General features: G+C 39.9%; 2 protein-coding genes across 3 annotated transcripts; one reads left to right on the top strand and one right to left on the bottom strand.

The window, feature by feature from the left end:
- Positions 1-477: 477 nt before the first annotated feature.
- Positions 478-6,873, top strand: c8h16orf89 (chromosome 8 C16orf89 homolog). Its single transcript, XM_008416556.2, has 9 exons — positions 478-628; positions 821-1,111; positions 1,994-2,146; positions 3,185-3,335; positions 3,442-3,559; positions 4,111-4,273; positions 4,481-4,585; positions 5,251-5,340; positions 6,360-6,873. Exons 1-9 carry the CDS (start codon positions 493-495, stop codon positions 6,461-6,463), a joined length of 1,311 nt encoding a protein of 436 aa, XP_008414778.2. The 5' UTR covers positions 478-492; the 3' UTR covers positions 6,464-6,873.
- ift70 (intraflagellar transport 70) lies at positions 6,870-20,303 on the bottom strand. 2 transcript variants are annotated; one of them, XM_081610335.1, is made up of 20 exons: positions 20,084-20,303; positions 19,707-19,772; positions 18,509-18,718; positions 17,591-17,647; positions 17,312-17,447; positions 16,590-16,694; positions 16,387-16,515; positions 15,477-15,526; positions 14,264-14,416; positions 13,127-13,192; positions 13,007-13,060; positions 12,834-12,899; positions 12,024-12,100; positions 11,255-11,462; positions 11,128-11,175; positions 9,944-10,015; positions 9,552-9,655; positions 9,348-9,426; positions 8,181-8,310; positions 6,870-7,167 (listed from the first exon to the last, which is right to left on the bottom strand). In XM_081610335.1, the coding sequence occupies exons 1-20, from the start codon at positions 20,129-20,131 to the stop codon at positions 7,031-7,033; spliced, it is 1,995 nt and encodes a 664-aa protein (XP_081466461.1). In that variant the 5' UTR covers positions 20,132-20,303; the 3' UTR covers positions 6,870-7,030. The 2 variants fall into 2 exon arrangements, with proteins under 2 accessions (XP_081466461.1, XP_081466462.1); XM_081610336.1 differs by lacking the exon at positions 11,128-11,175 and having other exon boundaries at positions 20,084-20,300.
- Between the last annotated feature and the right edge of the window lie 1,761 nt (positions 20,304-22,064).

Raw genomic sequence — 22,064 nt, 5'->3', positions numbered from 1 at the left:
ATGTTTTAAAAACATTGTTGTTTTTGTTGTTTTTTTTATACCGTTATATTAGTAAAACATTGAACTTCATTGTTTAATATCATTGGCAACTAAAAGTTAGTTTTTCTGAATGACTAAATATGTAACTTTTATTTTTGACAGAGTAGTAGCGGCTGTAACTTCTACCACTTTTGTTGTTTACTTAAATCAGAAGCTGATTTTGGTGCGTTAAAATGACCTAATTATTTAACTTCTGGTATTTATAAAAAAGGCCACAAACATATTTATCTGAAACTTGGTAATACACGTTGCACAAGATTATCAAAACAAAGTAAAATGTTTTCTTCAAGGCCAACTGACCTGAGTATATTTGAATGGACTTTATTAGACTCGGATTAACTTCAGTGCTTTAATGTAAGAAAAGATTGAACTCTTTTTTGTCACATAAGTTATGAATAAATACAATATTTCTACTTTAAAGTTCGTATATACTCGGATAATTTTTGATATCAGATGAGTTGCTCATCTCAAATAAAAAACTACAACGCCTACAAAACCTTCAGGCGGAAGAGGTGTTTCCGGTGGTTATTGGTCCGCCTCCCCCCATCCCCCTCTAATCCCGGAGGAAACTGGGACACCGCATCCACATGTGAATTAATAGTTTAATTACTTCATAAATGTAATGTTGACATTTCTGGTAATATCTTCATTGTCTTTTTGGTCTTAAATTTGTCTCATTTGTGTGTCTTTTAAGTGTAAAACAGCAGCAGAAAAAAAATAAAGTTTATCTTTAATTATGAGTTGGGGAAATTGAATATTAATATTTTGACCATATGTGAAGGTCCGGCTGACGTCACCGCTGACCCACCCCCTGTTAGAGGACACCAGACCATCTGTCCTCCTGGTTATTGTCTCACCGTCTGTCCCGGAGCCTGCAGGCTGCAGAGGAACATGCGGACTGCGGCGCTCCGACCGGCCGCGGCGCTGGTTCTGTTCGGCGCAGCGCTGTGCGCCAGTCGGGCCGAGGTGATCGATGACTTGCTGGGCAGCCTCTCCCGCGGGGTGTCCTTCCTGGAGCGGCAGCATGAGCACATCAACCTGGACGGGGCGGTGGGCTTCGTCATGCTGCAGGGTAGGTCTGCAGGAGCGCAGCTGGAAAACAGGCGCAGCTGCTGTTTACTTGGTAAACCTGCAGCTTCAGGGGGAAAATATGCATAAAAATACAATTATGCATGTTTTAACCTTTACACTATTCATGAAGCAGGAATTCCCTTCATCTTTTACCAAAAAAAATTACAAAAACGATTCATGTTTTTGTCTTTTGTGTATTTTCACAAGATTTGATTTTGTCAGCATTTGTTTAAAATCTTTAGGTTTATTTTAATCACTGCAGCTACAAAATCCTAAAATCTGCACAAGAATCACCTAAAATCAGAATTCTAATTAAATATTTCAATTATCTTTTTCGGATTTTTCTTGTAAAGCAGTAAACACAACAAATGAGATAACAATTGCAACATGTTATTCTATTATTTGAATAATTATTTGAATAATTCAGGAAGTAATTCATTTAATATCTCCATACTACTTTCACCTTGAAAGTTTTAAGCCATAAGAAAATAAATTTATTTACTAAGTAACTATATAAGGTGAGCTGGACAGGCCAAAACACCTCATGGATCAAATTACGAAATTAATTAATTAATTAATAAAAATAAATATCTCCACCTAGTGGTATGACTCTGTAACGTGACATATTTTTCATATCTAAGTTATATTTGGTCCCTTACAGATTTCTTTTGTTTTTATATCTTATTTATTTATTTGTCAGACTGAAATATTTTAGGTTTTTTAATATCATACCAAGATCACCTGAGTAAAGCAAATTAATATTATATAATTAACGGACTGGTCATTAAAGCTCTCTGACCATCCCAGAGTTTTCAGTCCAAACTCTAACATCTCCCTGTGAAACCTGGGATGAGCTCCTGTGGATTTATTCTGCTTGTTCCAGCCGAGCTGAAGGAAGCGGTCCGGACCTGGCCGCACACAGACCCGGTCAGCTGGGCTCAGAGGACCGCCGCCGTGGCTCTGCTCAGCCGCCTCGATCAAAGCCTGGACAAGGCCGTCGCCGCCCTGAGGCTCAACGACCCCAAATACTACAGAGGTCAGGAAGGCGGCGATAAAATAAATGAAACTTTTCTATAATTCTTTCTCTTTTCAGTTAATCAGAGTAAGAATGTTTAATCAGTAATCAATCACTTCCTGTTTCCCTGGGGTGTGAATATGACGCGACACAAGCCCATTAAGTTAGATGTGTGTGTTGTGTAAATGTTGCTTTAACACAGAGTGAGGGAAAACTGTTTCAATGTAAGAATATGTTCTTAATCAGCATTCATTCAAAGTCTCTGCTGTCATGAGAAAGAGCCTGGAGCCGAACTCAGCTTACAGAGGGTTTCATTCATTCATTCATTCATTCATTCATTCATTCATTCATTCATTCATTCATTCATTCATTCATTCATTCATTCATTCATTCACATAGTTTGATCATCTACTCGGTTACAGAACAGGCAGCAGCACATGTCTTCAACCCAATGACTGCCTGGTGATGTTAACTGAACTCTTTCTTCTTCATGAGCTCTTGCGTCACCCAAGAACCATAATAATTACTGCTGTGCATAGATTCAGCTAATTATCACAGAAACATTAACATTTTTCCACCACATGTGTAAAAACACTTCTCTGTCCTCAAACCATGGGGTTGCTAGGTAACAGGCTGGGCTTTTGCTGGGGTTGCTAGGTAACAGGCGGGGCTTTTGCTGGGGTTGCTAGGTAACAGGCGGGGCTTTTGCTGGGGTTGCTAGGTAACAGGCGGGGCTTTTGCTGGGGTTGCTAGGTGACGGGCGGAATTCTGCTGGGGTTGCTAGGTAACAGGCGGGGCTTTTGCTGGGGTTGCTAGGTAACAGGCAGCGCCTGCTGATTTATGACGGTTCATTCTGAAGGTTTTTGAAACGGCTCATTTTCCGGACGCCAAAAATTATTAATTTATTCCCAAAAACTGTCTGAGTGTTTTTTTAAGTGTTTGGTCTGATTTTCAGAAGCAGTAGAAAAATAATACATGCTCTTTAACCAGGTTGATATTTGAAAACAAGCTGATCAGAGTTGGCTGTCGCTCACAGGAGCTCACATCGTTTGTCCGCAGAGTTTGAGCCGCTGCTGACTTGGACGTTTTGGATGATTCCTCAGGAGTGGCGCTCCACGGATCCCAGCCTGGTTTATCCCTCAACTTTGACCTCTGAGTGTTACGACGAGCAGCTGAGCGATAAGTGCCTGACGCTGCTGCTGGGGACCTGGTACGACCAAAATGCTTTCGATACGTTTGAAGGTTTTGTAATCTGGGAGATTCATGTTAAATACGTAGTTTGGAGTCAATCTGTTTTTGTGTCTGTGGTTGAGCAGGAAGATGAACGGGACGCCCTGCATCGTCACCAAGCCCTGCCGGGACACCATGACCCGGTTCGGCTGCCCACATTACTCCCTGTCCCACCAGCTCCTCTACTTCATGATTGGCCGGATGGTAAAACCACCTACAGCCTTTCACAAAACCATACATTTAAGTCTGATTGATCTCTGATCGGGCTGCACAGTGGCGCAGTTGGTAGAGCTGTTGCCTTGCAGCAAGAAGGTTCTGGGTTCGATTCCCGGCCTGGGGTCTTTCTGCATGGAGTCTCCATGTTCTCCCTGTGCATGGTGGGTTTTCTCCGGGTACTCCGGTTTCCTCCCACAGTCCAAAAAACATGACTGTCAGGTTATTTGGCCTCTCCAAATTGTCCCTAGGTGTGAGTGTGTGTGTGCATGGTTGTGTGTCCTGTGTGTCTCTGTGTTGCCCTGCGACAGACTGGCGACCTGTCCAGGGTGACCCCGCCTCTCGCCTGAAACGTTGGCTGGAGATGGGCACCAGCACCTCCTGACACCACTGAGGGAAAAAGGGTGCAAGAAAATGGATGGATGATCTCTGATCTCTGTGTACACAGTGAATTCCAGTAGACCAACACCGGAGCCCTGAGGGACTCCACCTCCATCTCAATCCGTCTTCATTGTTGTAACTGGTTTGTATTTTCATCACAGAGAGGTTGCAACAACTTGTTGAAAGGTGACACCCGAGCGTCCCGAGCCAACATGACCGAACAAAACTACCAAGACATTTTCTGCTCCAACATGATGAAGGCTAACCAGGACATCGTCGCTAACGGTTTAACCGAACAAACGGTCGACATCTTCATTGAAAACAGTGAGTATCAAGAAACATTGATTATATTTTCTATTTCCTCTTTTAAACTGGATACTTTATCGACCCTATGCTGCCTCCACACATCCACAATCTGGTGCATTTGTTAAGTATTATAGTGGTTAGTCGTCTAATTTGAAGTTTGTTGCATAAAATACCTTGAAGAAATAACAAATTAAAGCTTCGCTCCTCTTCTGTTCTCGTTGACAGTCCTGATTTGTGGATTAGCTGGTTTTTCCGACTTCCACAAAACCGACTGGCTGCAGCACATTCTCAGGCTGCAAGACGACGAAGTCGGCTGTTTTGGGAGGGACAGTGAGTATCTGCTGCTACGTCCTGGCATAAGAACAGCTGCTTACATTTTCACAATAACAACAAATCAATTAATTATGATAAACATGATAAACTAAAACCAGCTCAATCATTTCCATTTGATGATTTATCGTTTCTCTCTTTCTGGATAGTAAAAGTCTTCAGTTTGGTGCTTTGGTCTCAACAAGCCTTTTTTTGAAGGACAGTTTTGTTTGCAGATATAATTCATAATTCATTATATTTTTTGTTGTTTCTGTTGTTGTGTTTATTTATTTGGGATATTTAAAATGTCTTCCAGTTCCAGTGTAAATGTCAAATAAAATAAATCTTGTTCTCATATTTGTTTAAGGAGATAAATATATATATCCTCTGCATTGTCCGGGTTAGTTTGTGCAGCTTAAACAGAAACTCATCAAATATAATCTGCATAGCATTTGATTACAATAACAGTTACTTTGTAACCAAGTTTAAAATTATAACTTAAAACAAATGTGATATCTAGTTTTGCTTTTATAATAGTTTCTCAGATTCGGTTCAGAACAGCCTTACTGTATAAAAAGCTGCTTTCAATACTGTATGCACTTTGTTTAATGGTTTAATTTTACCCATCATTATCTGTCAGCATGTTAAAAAGCCTCTGAGAGCAGTTTCCATGTTTGTTTCTCCAGAAAGCTTCATCTCGCAGATTATTGGAGATGAGCTGCTGGAGCAGCTGCAGCCTCACCGGAGAGTAAAACGGAGGGAGAAGATACTTCCAGGTCCGTTTGTTTGGTTCTCTGATAAAAATCCACTGCAGAGCAGAATCAAATAGCAGATTATCAGCATTTACACCCAAATATTCTCCACTCCAGTTATTTTACAACTGATGTTTTAACTTCAATAATTTATTTAAGAGATTATGGTCATGGAAATAAGAGAAAACGTTTTTTTCCTTCATGCTAACATGTTGTTTAGGCGATGGACGACAAAAGCAGCTTCTTTTGGTTCACTGGGGGTTAATTTCTGATCTGATTGGTTGCTGGAAAAGTTGTGTTCAGGTTGTGCTAGGGGTTAGCATAGAGTTAGCATATCAGCGAAGATAAAACAACATCTCAGCTGCAACATGCTAAACATGTAGCAGCTAATGCTAATGTCAGTGTCCACAGTTCACATTTCTAAAGAAGCTCCATGAATGATCAGGGCTTCCTGAAACTCTGGAAATCTTATTTTTTAATTTCTTCTCAATCTCTAATATAAAACGCAAGTTAAAATAATTTATTAAAATGTTATTTGCATTCTGATTGGCTGCCAGTCAATTTCCTCAGGCTGCTTTGCTCGTGAAGCTAGCATAGCATAGTCAACTGAAATCAGAAGCAGCATTTGTGCTAAACGATTATGAAAGTAATTATTGAGTAGAGAAGAAAAGTAAGAAAGACATTATAGAAGTTGTAGAAGTTTACTTACATATTTAGTAGTAGGTTTGCAAAGAGAGTAACTGCCCAGAAGCTAATGCTGTTTGTGGGGTTTGTTATGGTAAAGTTTGGGAACCTCTGACCTCAAGAAGATTAAAAACAACAAATATTTTTATGTCTGAGCTCATATGACTATTTATTCAATAATTTAGCAGCAGAAAGTTTTTGAATTTAAAATATTGTCTGTTTTGTCGATTAAATTAGTTAAGATGTGAGTCAAAAAGTACATAGGTAATTAGTGTCCCTTCACTAATTGAGCTCCGATAAGTAAAAGCCGGATGTGTTGATGAATTATCCTGCTGTTGTGCTGTGGTTTGTGTTTCCAGACGGCTGCTCCAGTCACATGACGGCGGTGGCGGTGGGCGCTCTGGGAGGATACCTGAACTTTCACCTGACAGAGCAGGACATAACGAAGAGGCCGCTGTCCTGAACAGACTGTCCACAACACCTGCTGTTGATGTTTTAAAAAATGCTGGAAGTTTGTCTCTTTATCCACTTTGTAAAACTGGATTAAGGTCAGATAATGTAAGAGCACACAGACACACACACTTCTGTACTGTAAGTATAAAAACTATTCGCGTCTGTGACAGATTTAAATTCATATTACAAATAATCCTGATTGTTACTGCATGAATTCGTCCCTGATGCCGAGTTTGACCCATTTTATTCCTGTCGCTTTGAATTATTGCTGAACAGACGTTTTCTGACTCCAGAAAACATTTTGTTTTTACGGACAGGATGTCGTTAAATGTTGTGTTTTATGGAGCTGAACAGAAAAGATCTGCAGGAATTTTCTCCAACGTGAAACTAATATCAATTAAAAACCTCCAGGCATCTGTATTTGAAAAGCGTGTTTTATTTATTTTATTATTATAAATATCTGTTTATTCTTGATAAATTATAGTTTTACATTTATTTGTCTGAGTATAAAGCTAGAAAGAAGTTCAGGAAGCTGAAGCAGAGGTCGTCGCTGTTTGCAGGGAGGAAAGCTGAAGTTTCATTTGTTCCAGCCGGTGACCTCGTGGAACAGCGCCTTGAGCTGCCGCGCCTCGTACGTCACCGTGTTCTTCCCGATGTGGGCGTGGCTCTCCTCCAGCGGCTGCTCGATGATGGCCGGCACCCCCTTTCCGTAAACTGCAGGGAGACGGGGAGGAAACAGGGAGGAAACGGTTTCGAATCCGTACTTCCTGCTTCTCAAATGATGATCTCATTTATGAAAGAAAAGAATCAATCCAAACCAACTTCTCCTTATTGTTTATGAACCTAGATGGTTCTATGGAAGCAAGGCAGCTGCAGACCATCACAGTGCCACCACCGTGCATTAGTGGAGATATTATAATCTGTTTCTGAAATGTTTTTTTTTTTAAAAAAAGGAAGAAAAAGTTCACTTTTGTCTCATCTGTCTTGGGGATTTTCAAGATGTTTTTGGTAAAGTTTAGACAACTTTCATGTTCTTTTGGTCAGCTGTTGTTCCGGTCTTGAAACTCTCCCGTGGAGGCCATTTTTAACATGACCTTTGACCTTTCATTCACACCAGTCCTGTTTAGTTCACTTTAGACCAACTCCGGTCAGTTTGTCCAGAAATCCGATTCATTTAGGGAGGCGTGAACGCAAACCAAACAAAAAAGTAAACTGACCCTAAAAATCTCAGTCTGAGAACGTCAGCGTGTGTATCGCTAGGTGTGTAGTTCTAGGTGTGTACCTCTCAGTGTGTATCTCTCAGTGTGTAGTTCTAGGTGTGTACCTCTCAGTGTGTACCTCTCAGTGTGTAGTTCCAGGTGTGTACCTCTCAGTGTGTACCTCTCAGTGTGTAGTTCTAGGTGTGTACCTCTCAGTGTGTATCTCTCAGTGTGTAGTTCTAGGTGTGTACCTCTCAGTGTGTACCTCTCAGTGTGTAGTTCCAGGTGTGTACCTCTCAGTGTGTATCTCTCAATGTGTAGTTCTAGGTGTGTACCTCTCAGTGTGTATCTCTCAATGTGTATTTCTAGGTGTGTACCTCTCAGTGTGTATCTCTCAATGTGTAGTTCTAGGTGTGTACCTCTCAGTGTGTATCTCTCAATGTGTAGTTCTAGGTGTGTACCTCTCAGTGTGTACCTCTCAGTGTGTAGTTCTAGGTGTGTATCTGTCGTTGTGTAACCGCGGCTCACCCTCGCAGTGCTCCAGGAACTGAATGCACTCCTTAACCATGGCGTCCCGCAGCATGACCATGTGTTTGGACATGTTCTCCAGCAGCGAGAGGAAACAACGCTTGGCGTAGAACCATGTGTCCGTCCCGAGCTACACACACACACACACACACACACACACACACACACACACACACACACACACACACACACACACACACACACACACACACACACACACACACACACACACACATGCACACACAACGAGAAATTAAGTCATTGTTACAAACATTTTGTAATTAAGCTCTTTAAAAACAAGCCTCTGTCTGAAGTGAAGCCAGTTTTCCTGCTTGACTTCACATTCCTGAGTTGATTGTTGTGTTTCCAGCTGCAGCTTAGCGGACTCAGCTGCAGACAGAGTCTGGACCGGATCAAAGATCCCAACCAGAACCGCTGAGTCCTGCAGAGCCGCTCACTTAAGCTGGAAAACAACCAACCTGCAGAAGTTTGTATTGTATTTAGAGGCAGAGCAGGAATCTGACCAGCCTCTAAACACACAGTTACATTGGAAAATATTTCAGAAGTTGACAGATTTTTTATAATTTCTTTGCTTGTGAATCTGAATATTCAGAACCAAAGCTGAAAAAATATATAATAATAAATATTTAAGGCAAAAATTATGCCCATTATTTGCTACATTAATTGTTCAGTGAATCATTTGCATCTAATTTCAATATTTCCTTCAGAAAACATGATTGTCATCAACAAAGAAAAATATCTGAAAAAAGTGAAGAAAAAGCAAATTTTAAGCAAATAGTAATTTCTGATTTGAGGTTTCTGTCGCGTGTTGGAAGAAAATTTCTGTTACCGTTAGAAACAGCGGATAAAGTTTGCATTTCTGTCCACTTTGCACATGATCAGTCCCACTTTTCTGTGGAAGCGCCAGTGAAGCACATTTTGAGTTTCTCCACATTAACCTTATTTGTCCTGATTTTGTTTCCTTTGAGCTGCAAACGTTGATGATGAGGAGAAACCAGCCAACTGTGTAAATGTTGGGAGAACCCAGCACTGCGTTAGCCGTGCTCAGGATGTTCTTCTTTGATGCAGGTTTAATGTTGGAAATCTTGGCGCTACCGCCCCCTGCTGGCTGAGTTCATCAGGAAACGACAGAATAAAATGACGAACCTTCTTGTTATACGGCTCCAGGCTCTTTATGACTCGGGAGATGCCGAAGTCGTAGTTCCCTTTGGCGCAGTACAACGTCCTGAAAAACGGTTCAGAAAACGAGTTTAAAATTCAGCAGAAATGACCAGCAGTCTAATCTTTTAAATGATCTCTAATAACTCATAACATTACTCCTGCTACGTCATAAAGTCCAGCCACACTGACCCGATGACCAAGTTGACGATGCAGAGGTGGAAAACCTTTTTGTCTGGATCATCGTAGGAGATCTGCTCCTCCTCTTTCTCAATCTTCCTCATCAGCTCTTCAGCCTGGAAAACAACGATAAAATGGAAAAACTGAGCCGATCAAGAAAAACTTTAATGTCATGGCTTCATTTTACTGCACCATTGATTAATGATTATTAATTATTATTGACGTTCAGCTGTCAGCAATTCACTGTGATTGGCTGCTTGTGTAAACGTATTTTTATCTGGAGAAACAAGCAGACAGAGCAGAGCCTGCTGCTGGCAGAGCGCTGTCCTTTACACAGAGAACATCTTTAATCCTGGTGACCTTTAACCTGAGAAAACTATAAATATGAAGGAGAAGATTGTCACCTCTTCGTTCTGGCTGGTCATGATGTAGGAGACACACAGGTTGGCCAGAACCACGGCGCTCACGTCCAGGATCTACAGCAGTGCACACACACACACGCACACACACACACACACACACACACACACACACACGCACACACACACACAAAATTAATCAGCGGCAGTTTGTTTGGAACCAACAAAATGCAGGAAAACTGTTAAAGGACTCAGCTAGTTACCTAAATATTTACTTTGGAGCTAAATATTTAGTTAACTATCCAAAAAATTTAGCTAGCTAGCTAATTATTTAGCTAGACAAATAATTAGCTAGCTAACCAAGTATTTTGTTTGGAGCTAAATATTTACTAAATTAAATACTTATTTACACTAGTAAATAAGTATTTACTAAATACTTATTAAGTAAATATTTAGTAAGAACTTATTTCACCCACTAAACTTTTAGTGGATGAAATAATTATCTGACTCCAAGCTAAATATTTTGTTTTCTAACTAACTAGTTAGTTTAAAATGGGACATTTATAACTTTTGAAAAGTCTAATTTTTTCCTGTTATTGGAGGATAAACAACCCAAATTATTGCTGTTAATTTCTGATTGTGTAACTTTCCAAACCCTCTGGACCTGCATGCCTGAACACGACTGGAAGATAAATCCATCCATTTTCTAACACCCTTGTCCCTCAGTGGGGTCAGGAGGGTTGCTGGTTCCTCTCCAGCTAACGTTCCGGGCGAGAGGCGGGGTCACCTGGACAGGTCGCCAGTCTGTCGCAGGGCAACACAGAGACACACAAGCATGCACACACACACTCACACCTAGGGGCAATTTGGAGAGACCAATTAACCTGACAGTCATGTTTTTGGACTGTGGGAGGAAACCGGAGTACCCGGAGAAAACCCACCAAGCACAGGGAGAACATGGAGACTCCATGCAGAAAGACCGGGGCCGGGAATCGAACCCAGAACCTTCTTGCTGCTAGGCAACAGCTCTACCAACTGCGCCACTGTGCAGCCCATGACTGGAAGGTAAACGGCTTAAAATCAGATAAAAAAATCTGAATTTGTGTCAAATTAGTTTTCTCCTGGTGCAGCGGAAGTGAAACTGGACCCCAGAAGCAGAAGAACCCACAGGAACCAAAGACGTCACGCTGAGAGGAGGAAACGCTGCAGAGCAGTGATTTGGATTTTACCGGAGGTTTGCATTTGCAGGGACACTCCTGAATGCTGCAGTGCTCCACCTGGACAGAAAGGCAGGCCGTCATCGCCCCCCAGCGCTACCGGCCCCCCCTCCTACCAGCCGTTGCCATGGTAACTCACGGAGTCGTAGAGCGTCTTGACGATGGGCTCGTAGAAGCTGATGGCCTCCTTGTACTTGTTCTGCATGAAGAGGACGTGAGCCACGTTCAGCTTCCAGGTGTCGTCGTCGTTGCAGAACTCCACCGACTTTCGGAAAATCTTCTCCACCATCTGGAAGTTCTCGCGGTTCCAGTAGATCTTCGCCTGCGCCATCAGAACCACGACGTACCTGAGAGTACAACCAAGATAATTCACAACCTTTCACTGAAAACAGCAGAAAACAAACAGATTCACTGATTTTCATCAGTTAAACATGAGACGCTGTGTTGATGTTAGAAATGTGTGATTATTGTTATTACACTGCAAAAACAAAATATTTCCAGGTAGTTTTGCTCCAGTTTCTAGTGCAAATATCTCAGGACACTTGAAATAAGACTAAACTAACTTATTAGTAACTTTTCAGCAAGATATCCAAGCTTGATTTAATTCAAAAGTTCTTTAATGTTGATGAAAACGTTAGTTGTTCTGTATTGGCAGATTATTTCACTTATAACATGGAAAAATGTTTCGTTCTAAGTGAAATAATCTGCTAACGGAAATATCAAGGAATCACTAACTTAAAACAAGCTCCTATATCTTACAGAAAAGTTACTTGTATTTCAGTTTTGTCTGACTTCAAATGAACTAAGATATTTGCACTAAAACTGGACCAAAATTACTTGGTAATATTTTGTGTTTTTGCAGTGTACCTGGTGCAGTGGTGTGTGTGTGTGTGTGTGTGTGTGCTCACTTCTCCTGCAGCAGGTCGTAGTCCTGCAGCGTTTTGCTCTGGACCTCGTCGTCTCTGGTGTGCCTGGTGTCCTGAACCTGAGCGAGGACCAAACTGAATTAAACTCTTTTCTAATTTTATTTTGTTGCTTTCTTTAAAAAAATCTCTTTTTAACGTCTGATTGATAATATTGGATCACAGAAGTTCTCCACTCGATCAGACTGAGTTTGAGTCTCAGTCTGGAGACGTGCAGAAAACCCACCAAAGATCTTCGGCTGCATCTACAATAAAAGCTGCTTCAAAATCAGTCAGTTTTTTTAATCCTCAATTGTGGAAATTAATGTAAAATTAACAGAAACGCACATTTTTCCATGCTAATGCATAATTGTGAGGGTTATTTTTAAAAATCTTCAACAAAAATGATCAAACAATCAGGTTTCAGTGATGCTAGGTGCCACCTGCAGGGGGCAGTATTTCTGACTTCACTGCTGCCTCAGCCTTATAGTCTGTAATCGTACGACTTTATTCTTATAAAATAATAACTATTCTGGTATTGTTACGACTTTTTTCTCATATTTTAACAACTTTATGTTATGTTATGACTTTAATCTTGAATTATTACGACTGTTTTATTGTAATATTATGACTTTATTCTGGTATAATTTTAACTTAATTCTCATTGGACAACTTTATTCTGGCATTATGACTTTAATCTTTTATTATAACAACTTTTTTTCTAGCATTATTATGAGGTTATTCTCATGATCTTTTTCTTTTCTTGGCTTTTACACTCTGTTGCAGGATTTAGAAAGAACCAGAGGAAAAATCAACCTGCTTTGCCAGCTTGCGAAGTTGCTCTGTTAATTTGCTGTTCATCTCTTCAAACTTTCTAAAGGCCTGAAAGAGAATCAGAAGAAAAGACGAAGCTGAACACCAAACCGTAACGTTAAGATGCTTTCGGGGTTTATATTCTCTGAAATAATGCAGTAAATGGTTTGCCGTACCTCCTCTGGTGCCGTCTGGCAGGTCAGTAACGCGTCCAGGAACTCGTACATGTACTGGGAGTAAAGAGAGTCGGTCAGCGATCGGTGGAAAACACGCGGCAGAAACACGGGGAAACTCACCGGAGAGAGGAACTTGTAGGTGAGGTGAGCGTTTTCTGCCAGGACGTCGGCCGCCAGGTCAAAGTACTGCGAAGGAAATCCAGCCGAGACGTTAAGGCTGATTAATGAAACCACAACGTCTCCATGCTGGGAAATCACAACATGAACACAAAGAATCACAGAGAAAACCCGGCGCTCACAGGACATGAACAGAGTCACTCAGACATGAACAGATTCACTCAGACATGAACAGAGTCACTCAGACATGAACAGATTCACTCAGACATGAACAGATTCACTCAGACATGAACAGATTCACTCAGACATGAACAGAGTCACTCAGACATGAACAGAGTCACTCAGACATGAACAGATTCACTCAGACATGAACAGATTCACTCAGACATGAACAGAGTCACTCAGACATAGATTCACTCAGACATGAACAGATTCACTCAGACATGAACAGATTCACTCAGACATGAACAGATTCACTCAGACATGAACAGAGTCACTCAGACATGAACAGATTCACTCAGACATGAACAGATTCACTCAGACATGAACAGATTCACTCAGACATGAACAGATTCACTCAGACATGAACAGATTCACTCAGACATGAACAGATTCACTCAGACATGAACAGATTCACTCAGACATGAACAGATTCACTCAGACATGAACAGATTCACTCAGACATGAACAGATTCACTCAGACATGAACAGATTCACTCAGACATGAACAGATTCACTCAGACATGAACAGATTCACTCAGACATGAACAGATTCACTCAGACATGAACAGAGTCACTCAGACATGAACAGATTCACTCAGATATGAACAGATTCACTCAGACATGAACAGATTCACTCAGACATGAACAGATTCACTCAGATATGAACAGATTCACTCAGATATGAACAGATTCACTGAGATATATTTAAAATATATCACATATTTGTCTTCCATATTAACTTTAGTCATAGTTCCTCTCAGAGGCAGAGAGTAAAAACTACAAGCTGATCAATAATTTAATGATAATTAAGTGAATTATTGGTCGAGCACGTTTCACTTGTTCAATGCAGCTGAAATGAATTCAGGTGCCTCTTCCAGGCTGACGGTAGGAACGTTTTGTTCCTGGTTGCTTCTGTACCTCGTGTTTGCAGTAGAGCAGCAGCAGGTTTCCGAACGTGACCCGGGGGAAGGACGGCTGCTGCAGCAGAAACGCCATCTTCTCAAATCCCTCTGAAGGCTTCTGCTCCATGTTCACCAGAGCCTGGTTGTGCAGCGTCACGGGGTCCAGCTCCTGCGGAACAACAGAAAGTAATCATGCATGTGTCACAAATCACTTTCATTTTGTTTTGCTTAAAGATTTAGTTGCTTTAATTCACAGAAATCAGACAACAGGGGAAAGACGTGCAGTACTTCTACACCAGATGCAGACACCAAAATCAGATTTTGTTTTATGAAATGTTTTCTATTGAGAAAACATTTTTGTTTACAAATACAAACCAAAACAAAGAACACAGAATGTGAAATAAAATATTCCAATAAATGCATTGATACCAAAAACAGTATGATAAATAAAAAAATTTTAATGACATTCATTTGTGATTACAGCTTTTTTATTAGCATTATTGGAAATCTTGGATAAATACAGTTAAATTTTATTAGTCAAAACTGTAAAAAAGGCTGAAAATAATGAAAATGTACAGTTGTGGATTGAACATTTTCTAAATATAAGAATTTCATTAATTACCTTCTTTATGAATTTATATTCTTTACATGAAAACTAAAATAACATTTTTTTTATATCTTGGTGAATATTTGGTATCGACATTACAAAATATAAGGTTATCTCAGACAATTCCAGAACAAAATGACTGAATGTTCTTTGCAGAATTTACCATTGGCATCTATTGTTTTAATATATTTCATCATGTGTTGATTAGCAGAATAAGTTCTGAGTAACAGTTTAGATTAGATTTCTCTCATTCTGCAGTTATTATTATTATTATTATTATTATTATTATTATTATTATTATTATTATTATTATTATTATGTAATTTATTTAATTTCCCTTTGGGATCAATAAATTATTTTTGAGTTGAATTTGAATCAAGACGTTTTTCCTGTCACTATCCAACGCTAGGGGGCAGCATTGGCTAGTCATTTCTCAGCATTAGCATCTGGTGAAGCGAAGGAGAGTAAATTTATCTCAATAACAGCCCGGTATGAAGATAAAGTGATCATTCCTGCCATGTTCTGATGCCGAGCTGCTGAGGAACAAGTCCAAGCAGCTTCAGATTAAACCTGAACCTGGTGACCTGAGGAGGAGACGGTGATGAAGGGCGATGAAGGTTACCTCCTCTGACCTCGGCGGCATGTCAGTCAGCGCCTCCTGAGCTGCTTGCCCTGCAGGAGCCAACAAGCAAAGAACCCAAAAACTTTACTCAAGTAAGAGTGACAAGCAGTGACGAGCAGTAAAAATACTCCTAAAAGTTTTTATAAAAAGTTACTCATTTAGCTGTAACTGAATAAATGTAACTAGCTGCTACCCAACTCTGCTGCCAACGAGAGAGAGAACGTCAGAGCGTCAGGCTCCAGAACACCTCTGCCCCAAATGATGACAGTAAACCAACCCAACCCTGAAACCTGTTCTCCGTTTGACCTTTGCAACTATTCCTGAAACGTAAATCCAGACAGGAGAAGGAAAGAGAAGTCCTGAGGGCGGAGCCGCTTGGTGTGGGACTCATGTCTCCTCTGATCGCCGTTCTTTAGGCTTCGCTCTGATAATGTGTCAGAGAGGATTCAGGATAAAAACAGCATTTAGGAGTTTTGTTTTCTCAGATATTTTGTTTCGTTTTTTTGTCATTCTGGAAGAGACATGAAAGACGAACAGGCAGCTGCATGAGCAGAACTCTGGAAAATTCCCTCTGTTGGTGATTATTTCAATAATCGATAACGATTAAGTCGATTAACTGTTTCAGCTCTGTGGATAACAGTTTGGGTTTATGTCGAGTGTCCCGGCATAAACCCAAACTGTTTTGGGTGAAAATTCCTATAAAGAAAATGTGTCAGCTGCTCCACTTCTGACTTTTTAATGACTTTAGATATGAATCCTTCTTCCAGCCAGCTGACGATAGAGTGCAGCAACTAGTGGGGGAGGAGCAGCGTTACACTCCAGACAACCAAAACAAGCTCAGGTGTTTCTCTGCATCGCGTTAAAACTGTTCAGTTCTTCCTGGTCTCTAAGAACCAGAGGTTCTTCTCACCGTTCTTCATCTGATATTCGATGGCTGCTTTGAGGTTGAAGGCTTCGATCAGAGCCGACTGATGCAGGACCAGAGTGTTTCCCACGCTGTGAACGTCGAAGCCTTCCGTTTTCACCCCGACGTCCAGCTCTGCCGCACAAACAAAACACAAACGAGTCAACGAGCTGAAGAGGTTCACAGAGAAAAGCAGAAAGTGGTTCCACCTGGGTGTTCACTCATTCCTCGGTCTATGACCTCTGTGATGTATTTGACGGCCTGCGGATAGTTCTTCATGCTGTAGTAGGCCAGGGCGATGTTGTAGGACAACGCTGGCACAGAAAACACATGAACAAAGAAACACAGGAGATTTATGGTCATTATGAACGGACTTCTTCAGACAGAGGTCCATTTTTTGTCTGGTCGTTCAAACTACTAATTAAATGTGAACGCACTCAGATTTCTGTGTGAACGGTTTACCACGCCGGATGTGCAGAAGAAGAACGCTGACATCACTCAGCAGTGGTCTGTTTACAGCAGTAAAAATGGCTGCCAGAGCTCAGCCAGAGCTCAGAGTGGTGGGGATGTGGTGCGTTCACTGACTGCTTTCATTAGTTCATTATTGTCATTTTCATCCCTCGTTTATGTCCAGATTTACCATCTGGATTCTTCTGCTGCAGAAATATGCCGCATGTCTCCCATCAGGGTAAAAAACAACACGAATGAAGACGCTTTGAAAACGATCAGATTCGATTTAGTTCCACATTTTTAGGTGGAACAGACTGGACTTTATTGTGGCTGAAAAAGTCGGATTTGGGTCGCATTCGCCTGCTGTATTCACCTAACAAAGTTATTTTAGTACCAATCAGATCCTGTGAATGACAAGAGTGACAATAAAACCACAGAGATAATCAGGTTTCCTGCCTCCTGCGTGTGTCTGGCTGATCACCTGGGACGTATCCCAACATCTGCATGGCTGTCATGAACTTCTTGCAGGCCTCCTCGTACTTGCCTTCCTGGTAGAGCAAGCAGCCCATGTTGTAGACGTAGTCTGGGTCGTCCTGTGGCAGCTGCTCCAGCAGCAGCTGTCAGCACAAAGAGATGGAGAGAAAATCACTCAACAATATGGCTGCTGGTACCATACCAACTTTATTTATAAAGCACTTTGTACACTGACCGGACCAAAGTGCTGTACACATAAAATACAATGCAATGGAACGAGCTTCACCTTGGCTGCAGAATAATCCTCCTCACAAAATTTGATACATGCCTGGAGCTTCACCATCTGGGACAGAAACAGCAGGAATCAACAACGGAAACAAATTTAATGAAAAAACAGATAAAATAAAGTATAAAAAGATATTTCAATTTATTAGAGCTGTTTTCATGGAGAGCTTGGCGTCTGATTGGCTGCTTCAAACACCAAGTCAACAACTTATTCCAGATTTATAATTCAGCCTAATGAATTAATTCCTGATGTGCTTCAGCACAGGAACAAGAAATTATTTATTAAATCATTAAATATTTATGTCTAGTTTTTTAATGAAATTGCAACACATTTCCTGTTTAAAAAAAATTAATGACACATTTAAATCAATATTTCATAAGTTATGTATTTATTGTAATTTGGCGGTCTTAATTTTCCATACTTTACTCATGAAACAGAATAAATATTACAAAAATACATCTTTTTCACTGTACTGTTTCATCAATATTAAGGAATTATTGACTAAACACAGGCTCCTGTTTCTTGCTGTAATGTTACTTGTGAGATAGTTTCGCTTTATTTCAAATCTACTAAGAAATTAGACCAAAATTACTGAGGAAAATTTTGTATTTTTACAATTTTGTTGTTAAATTACTGAATAAATAGACATATAAGCTCAACAACAAACATATTGATTGTTTTTAATCTGTTATTTTGGTCATTTAGTGCTTTTATAACCTCTGATCATTCATGGAGCTTCTTTGAAAAAGACACTTTCTATATTTTGGCAGGAAAACTTGAACACAATACTCTGGATGCTCTTCTTATCTCTCCTTTTATTACCGTTCTTCAACATGTTCTGTTTTGGTCTAAAGTCTGCGCCGGCAGCTCAGAGCTTTGCCTCGACTAAACATGAGGATCGGATCAAGCATGAGGCACCTTGGTGTGGCTGCTGGGGTTGTCCAGGACAAACGAGGCCTTGGTGGCCTCAGAGTAAGCCCCGGCTTTGTACAGCGACTGGGCAGAGTACAGCTTGTACTCCTCCACCTCGGGATGCAGCTGGGTGAGCTGCTCGTAGCACTCCGCGGCGCTGCTGAAGTCCTGGATGTGGTAGTAGCAGAACCCCAGCAGGGACAGCGCCGCTCTGGACTGAGACACACAAACACACAGAGTTACTCCAACGGGACGTTTTAACATAAAAACATCAGAATGTAGGTAAAATAATCCTGAAACCCTGGATTAAGTTTTAGTTATTGGCACTGACTGGCAGACAGAAACAAACAGCTGGGTTATATTTGATCCAAATCAGAATTTCTTACATCACAGTAAAAATGTTAGGAACAAAGTCTTTTATCCTCTAAATAATATTCCTAGAGTGTGACCCGGTTCTGATCCAGAGATGCGTTAAATGCACAACCTGCCAAACTGATGACTGTAACGTTTTGCTTTCTGCCGTCCTACGAAGAGATTAGCTCCAGTTATTATAACTCAGCTGCAGAAACACTGAGCAGCTCCAGCCTGATCGGCCTTCTGGTCTGCTGTTGAGTGAAAACTAAAACTAATTTTGAGACATCTTTTACTTTATTTAGCCCTCACCTTCAGCTCCAACAACCTCTCAAGGGGTGAAACTTTTTCACTTCTGATACGATACCAATATTGCAGTTTTGAGCATTGGCCAATACAGATATTAACCCGATATCAGCCCAAATAATTTATAGTTTTATTACTTATTTTGTAATGTGGAATGTTAGAAAAAGCTTGATCAAATGATACGTAGAGATGATCTATTGGTTATTTTTGGATTAACTAATTAATAATTAGATAGCAAAAGGTTCTTAATAGTAGATTTTATTTTATTTTTTACAGAATTTGAACCATGTGCCTCTTAAGGTGTCCTGGATATAGCAGATTTACAGACAAAACTTTTTAATTTTTAATGCAATTTATGACAATTTTTATTAGGTTTATTTGATAGGGACAATCACATGATAACATAAATAAATCAGCAGTCCCAAGCATCTAACGTTGTCAGAGTTCTGTTTGTTATAGACTTTAAATTGACAATATAGTGGCTCAGTTTGCTTTTGCATCCCTGGATATTATGTTGGCAGCTTCTGTGGATCATTCAGCCACTTACCTTGGTGTGTTTCTGAAGTTGGCCGTTTAGAATATGAATTGCCTCTACATATTGTCCGTCTTTAATCTAAAACAGATAAAATAAGCAGAGGTGTAATATCTATCAACACACTTTAACAAACTATTAAATTAATGAAAGCAAAGCATCTTGTTGTATTTGAACATACGGTGGAACATATTTATTTCAAATTTGTATGCCGAATTACAGAGATGATAGTTAAGATCGAAAAAAGCGTAACTAAGTTGTGTTTCCCTTTTCAGTTATGGACGTACACTAAATTTAGTACAAATCTAAACGGAGTTTGGCCTGGCTTTATCACCGCTAATGTAGCCGTTGACCTGAGAAACTAACTTCCCTCCAAACAACGAGCTTCTCACCAGTTTGTAGATGGTCGCCGTGTACTCCCCATCTTTAATCGCTGTCATGGCTCCCAGAAAGCAGCTTTTGAAAAACACAAACTGCTCGATTTTCTCCGTAAACTGTAGCTGTTTATCATAGCATTTATGCTAGCTCCTATAACGGAGACGAGAAGGAATGCATAGGAGCTGTTACCTAGCAACGACGTAGACCGGAAGGAGGAGAGTTGGCAGACGTCTTCGGCAACCAATAAAGTAAAATGATTTGTTTAGTTTAGTTTATAAAATATATTAAACAGCGTGTTATTTTACTCCTTCATAGTCCAGTGCTGCAGCATATTGTGAATTTATTTAATTTCTAAATTTTTGCCATAAATTTTAGTAGGCGGCACTAACACTGCTACAGAGGAAGCGATTGGTTCACAGTTAAGTTGCTGTGCAGGTTAACCAATCAGATGCTACGTTCTTTTTCAACGGCCATAGCGACGGTGTAAGAGTTTTTTTCGGGCTGGGTTGTAGCAATGGAAAGGTGAAATAATTATTTACTGAAATAATAAAATATATTTTAATAAGTTTTAAATAATTATTTACACATTTTTTCACTTGTATATTTAACAAGTTACAAACTCAACTGTTAATAAACCTGTTTTTATTCATACCATTTTCCTTTCTATTAAGTGTCAGTTACATAATGTGGAATGTGAATAATAAGACAATTAATTTGAGTCCATTTCTTTTTTATTTAAGCAAATATATAAAGTGATAAAGTGAATATTAATGTAAATTAAGTTGCTAATTGCTAATTACTCTAAGCAAACAAGCTATTAGCAAAATATGTTTTCACATTTTATCAATTCAAAAACTGAAGGGATTTAGTCAGAGTTAGAGATTATACATGGAAGTGTGTGTGGGAATGATTTATCCAGATACAAACTGCAAAACAAGAAAATAAATCGCTTATAACAGCAACTGTCCCTGTAATTGATGTCTAAGATGCCAAAGAGAATAGATTCAGTTTTTCTATATAATATTCAATCAAAGAATAACAAAGATACAATACCTTCTTTCTTTAATATTTCTTTTTATATCCTGCTCAGTTTTCTGCCGTCAGACTGTTGTTGTTGTTGTTGCCAGTTTTTGTAATTTTCTGAGTTTTTCAGCTTGTGTTCACTGCAAAAACACAAAATCTTACCAAGCATTTTTGGTCTTGCTACCAGTACAAATATTTTACTACATTTGAAATAAGACAAAACCAGCTTACAAATAACTTTTCAGAAAGATATAGTAGCTTGTTTTGAGTAAATAATTCCTTAATATTAATGAAAAAAGATCCATCTGCAGATTGTTGCACTTATAACATGGGGAAAATGTTGTTATAAGTGAAATTATCTGCCAATGGAACTAATACTTTTTCATCAATATTAAAAAATAACTGACTTAAAACAAGCTCCTATATCTTGCTGAAAAGTTACTTAAAAGTCAGTTCTGTTTTATTTAAAGTGTACTAAGATATTTTAAATAGGAAGTAGGTAAAAAATACTTGGTAAGATTTTGTGTTTTGCCGTGTTGGAGGAAATGCCTCAGCAGCAGCTGATTCATGTTCAAAATGAAGCAAAATGTTTTTCCTCTCCCAGCTGCGTCTCGGTTATTTCCATTTCTCTCTGCTTAATCAAAGAGATTCTGCCTGTTTCAATCTTTCTGTTTTCATCATATTTTTCTCAAACAGCAGCACAAGAACAGACTGGAGAGCTTCATAAAAATGATCTCATAAGTTAATCATGTACGACTTAAAGTAAAGAACACACCCACACACACGCACACACACACACACACACACACACACACACACACACACACACACACACACACACACACACACACACACACACACGCACGCACACACACACACAAATAAAAAACAAACCAAGGTGCTGGAGGTTTGCCTCCGACCAAAACCACACTGCTGACCACCGGGCCTCCATAATGATGGGGGAACGGGTAC

Source organism: Poecilia reticulata, chromosome 8, assembly GCF_904066995.2.
Source record: "Poecilia reticulata chromosome 8, P_reticulata-male-v2, whole genome shotgun sequence".
Lineage (NCBI taxonomy): Eukaryota > Metazoa > Chordata > Actinopteri > Cyprinodontiformes > Poeciliidae > Poecilia > Poecilia reticulata.
Note: the sequence above shows the minus strand (reverse complement) of the source record. Positions and strands in the feature narration are given on the sequence as shown.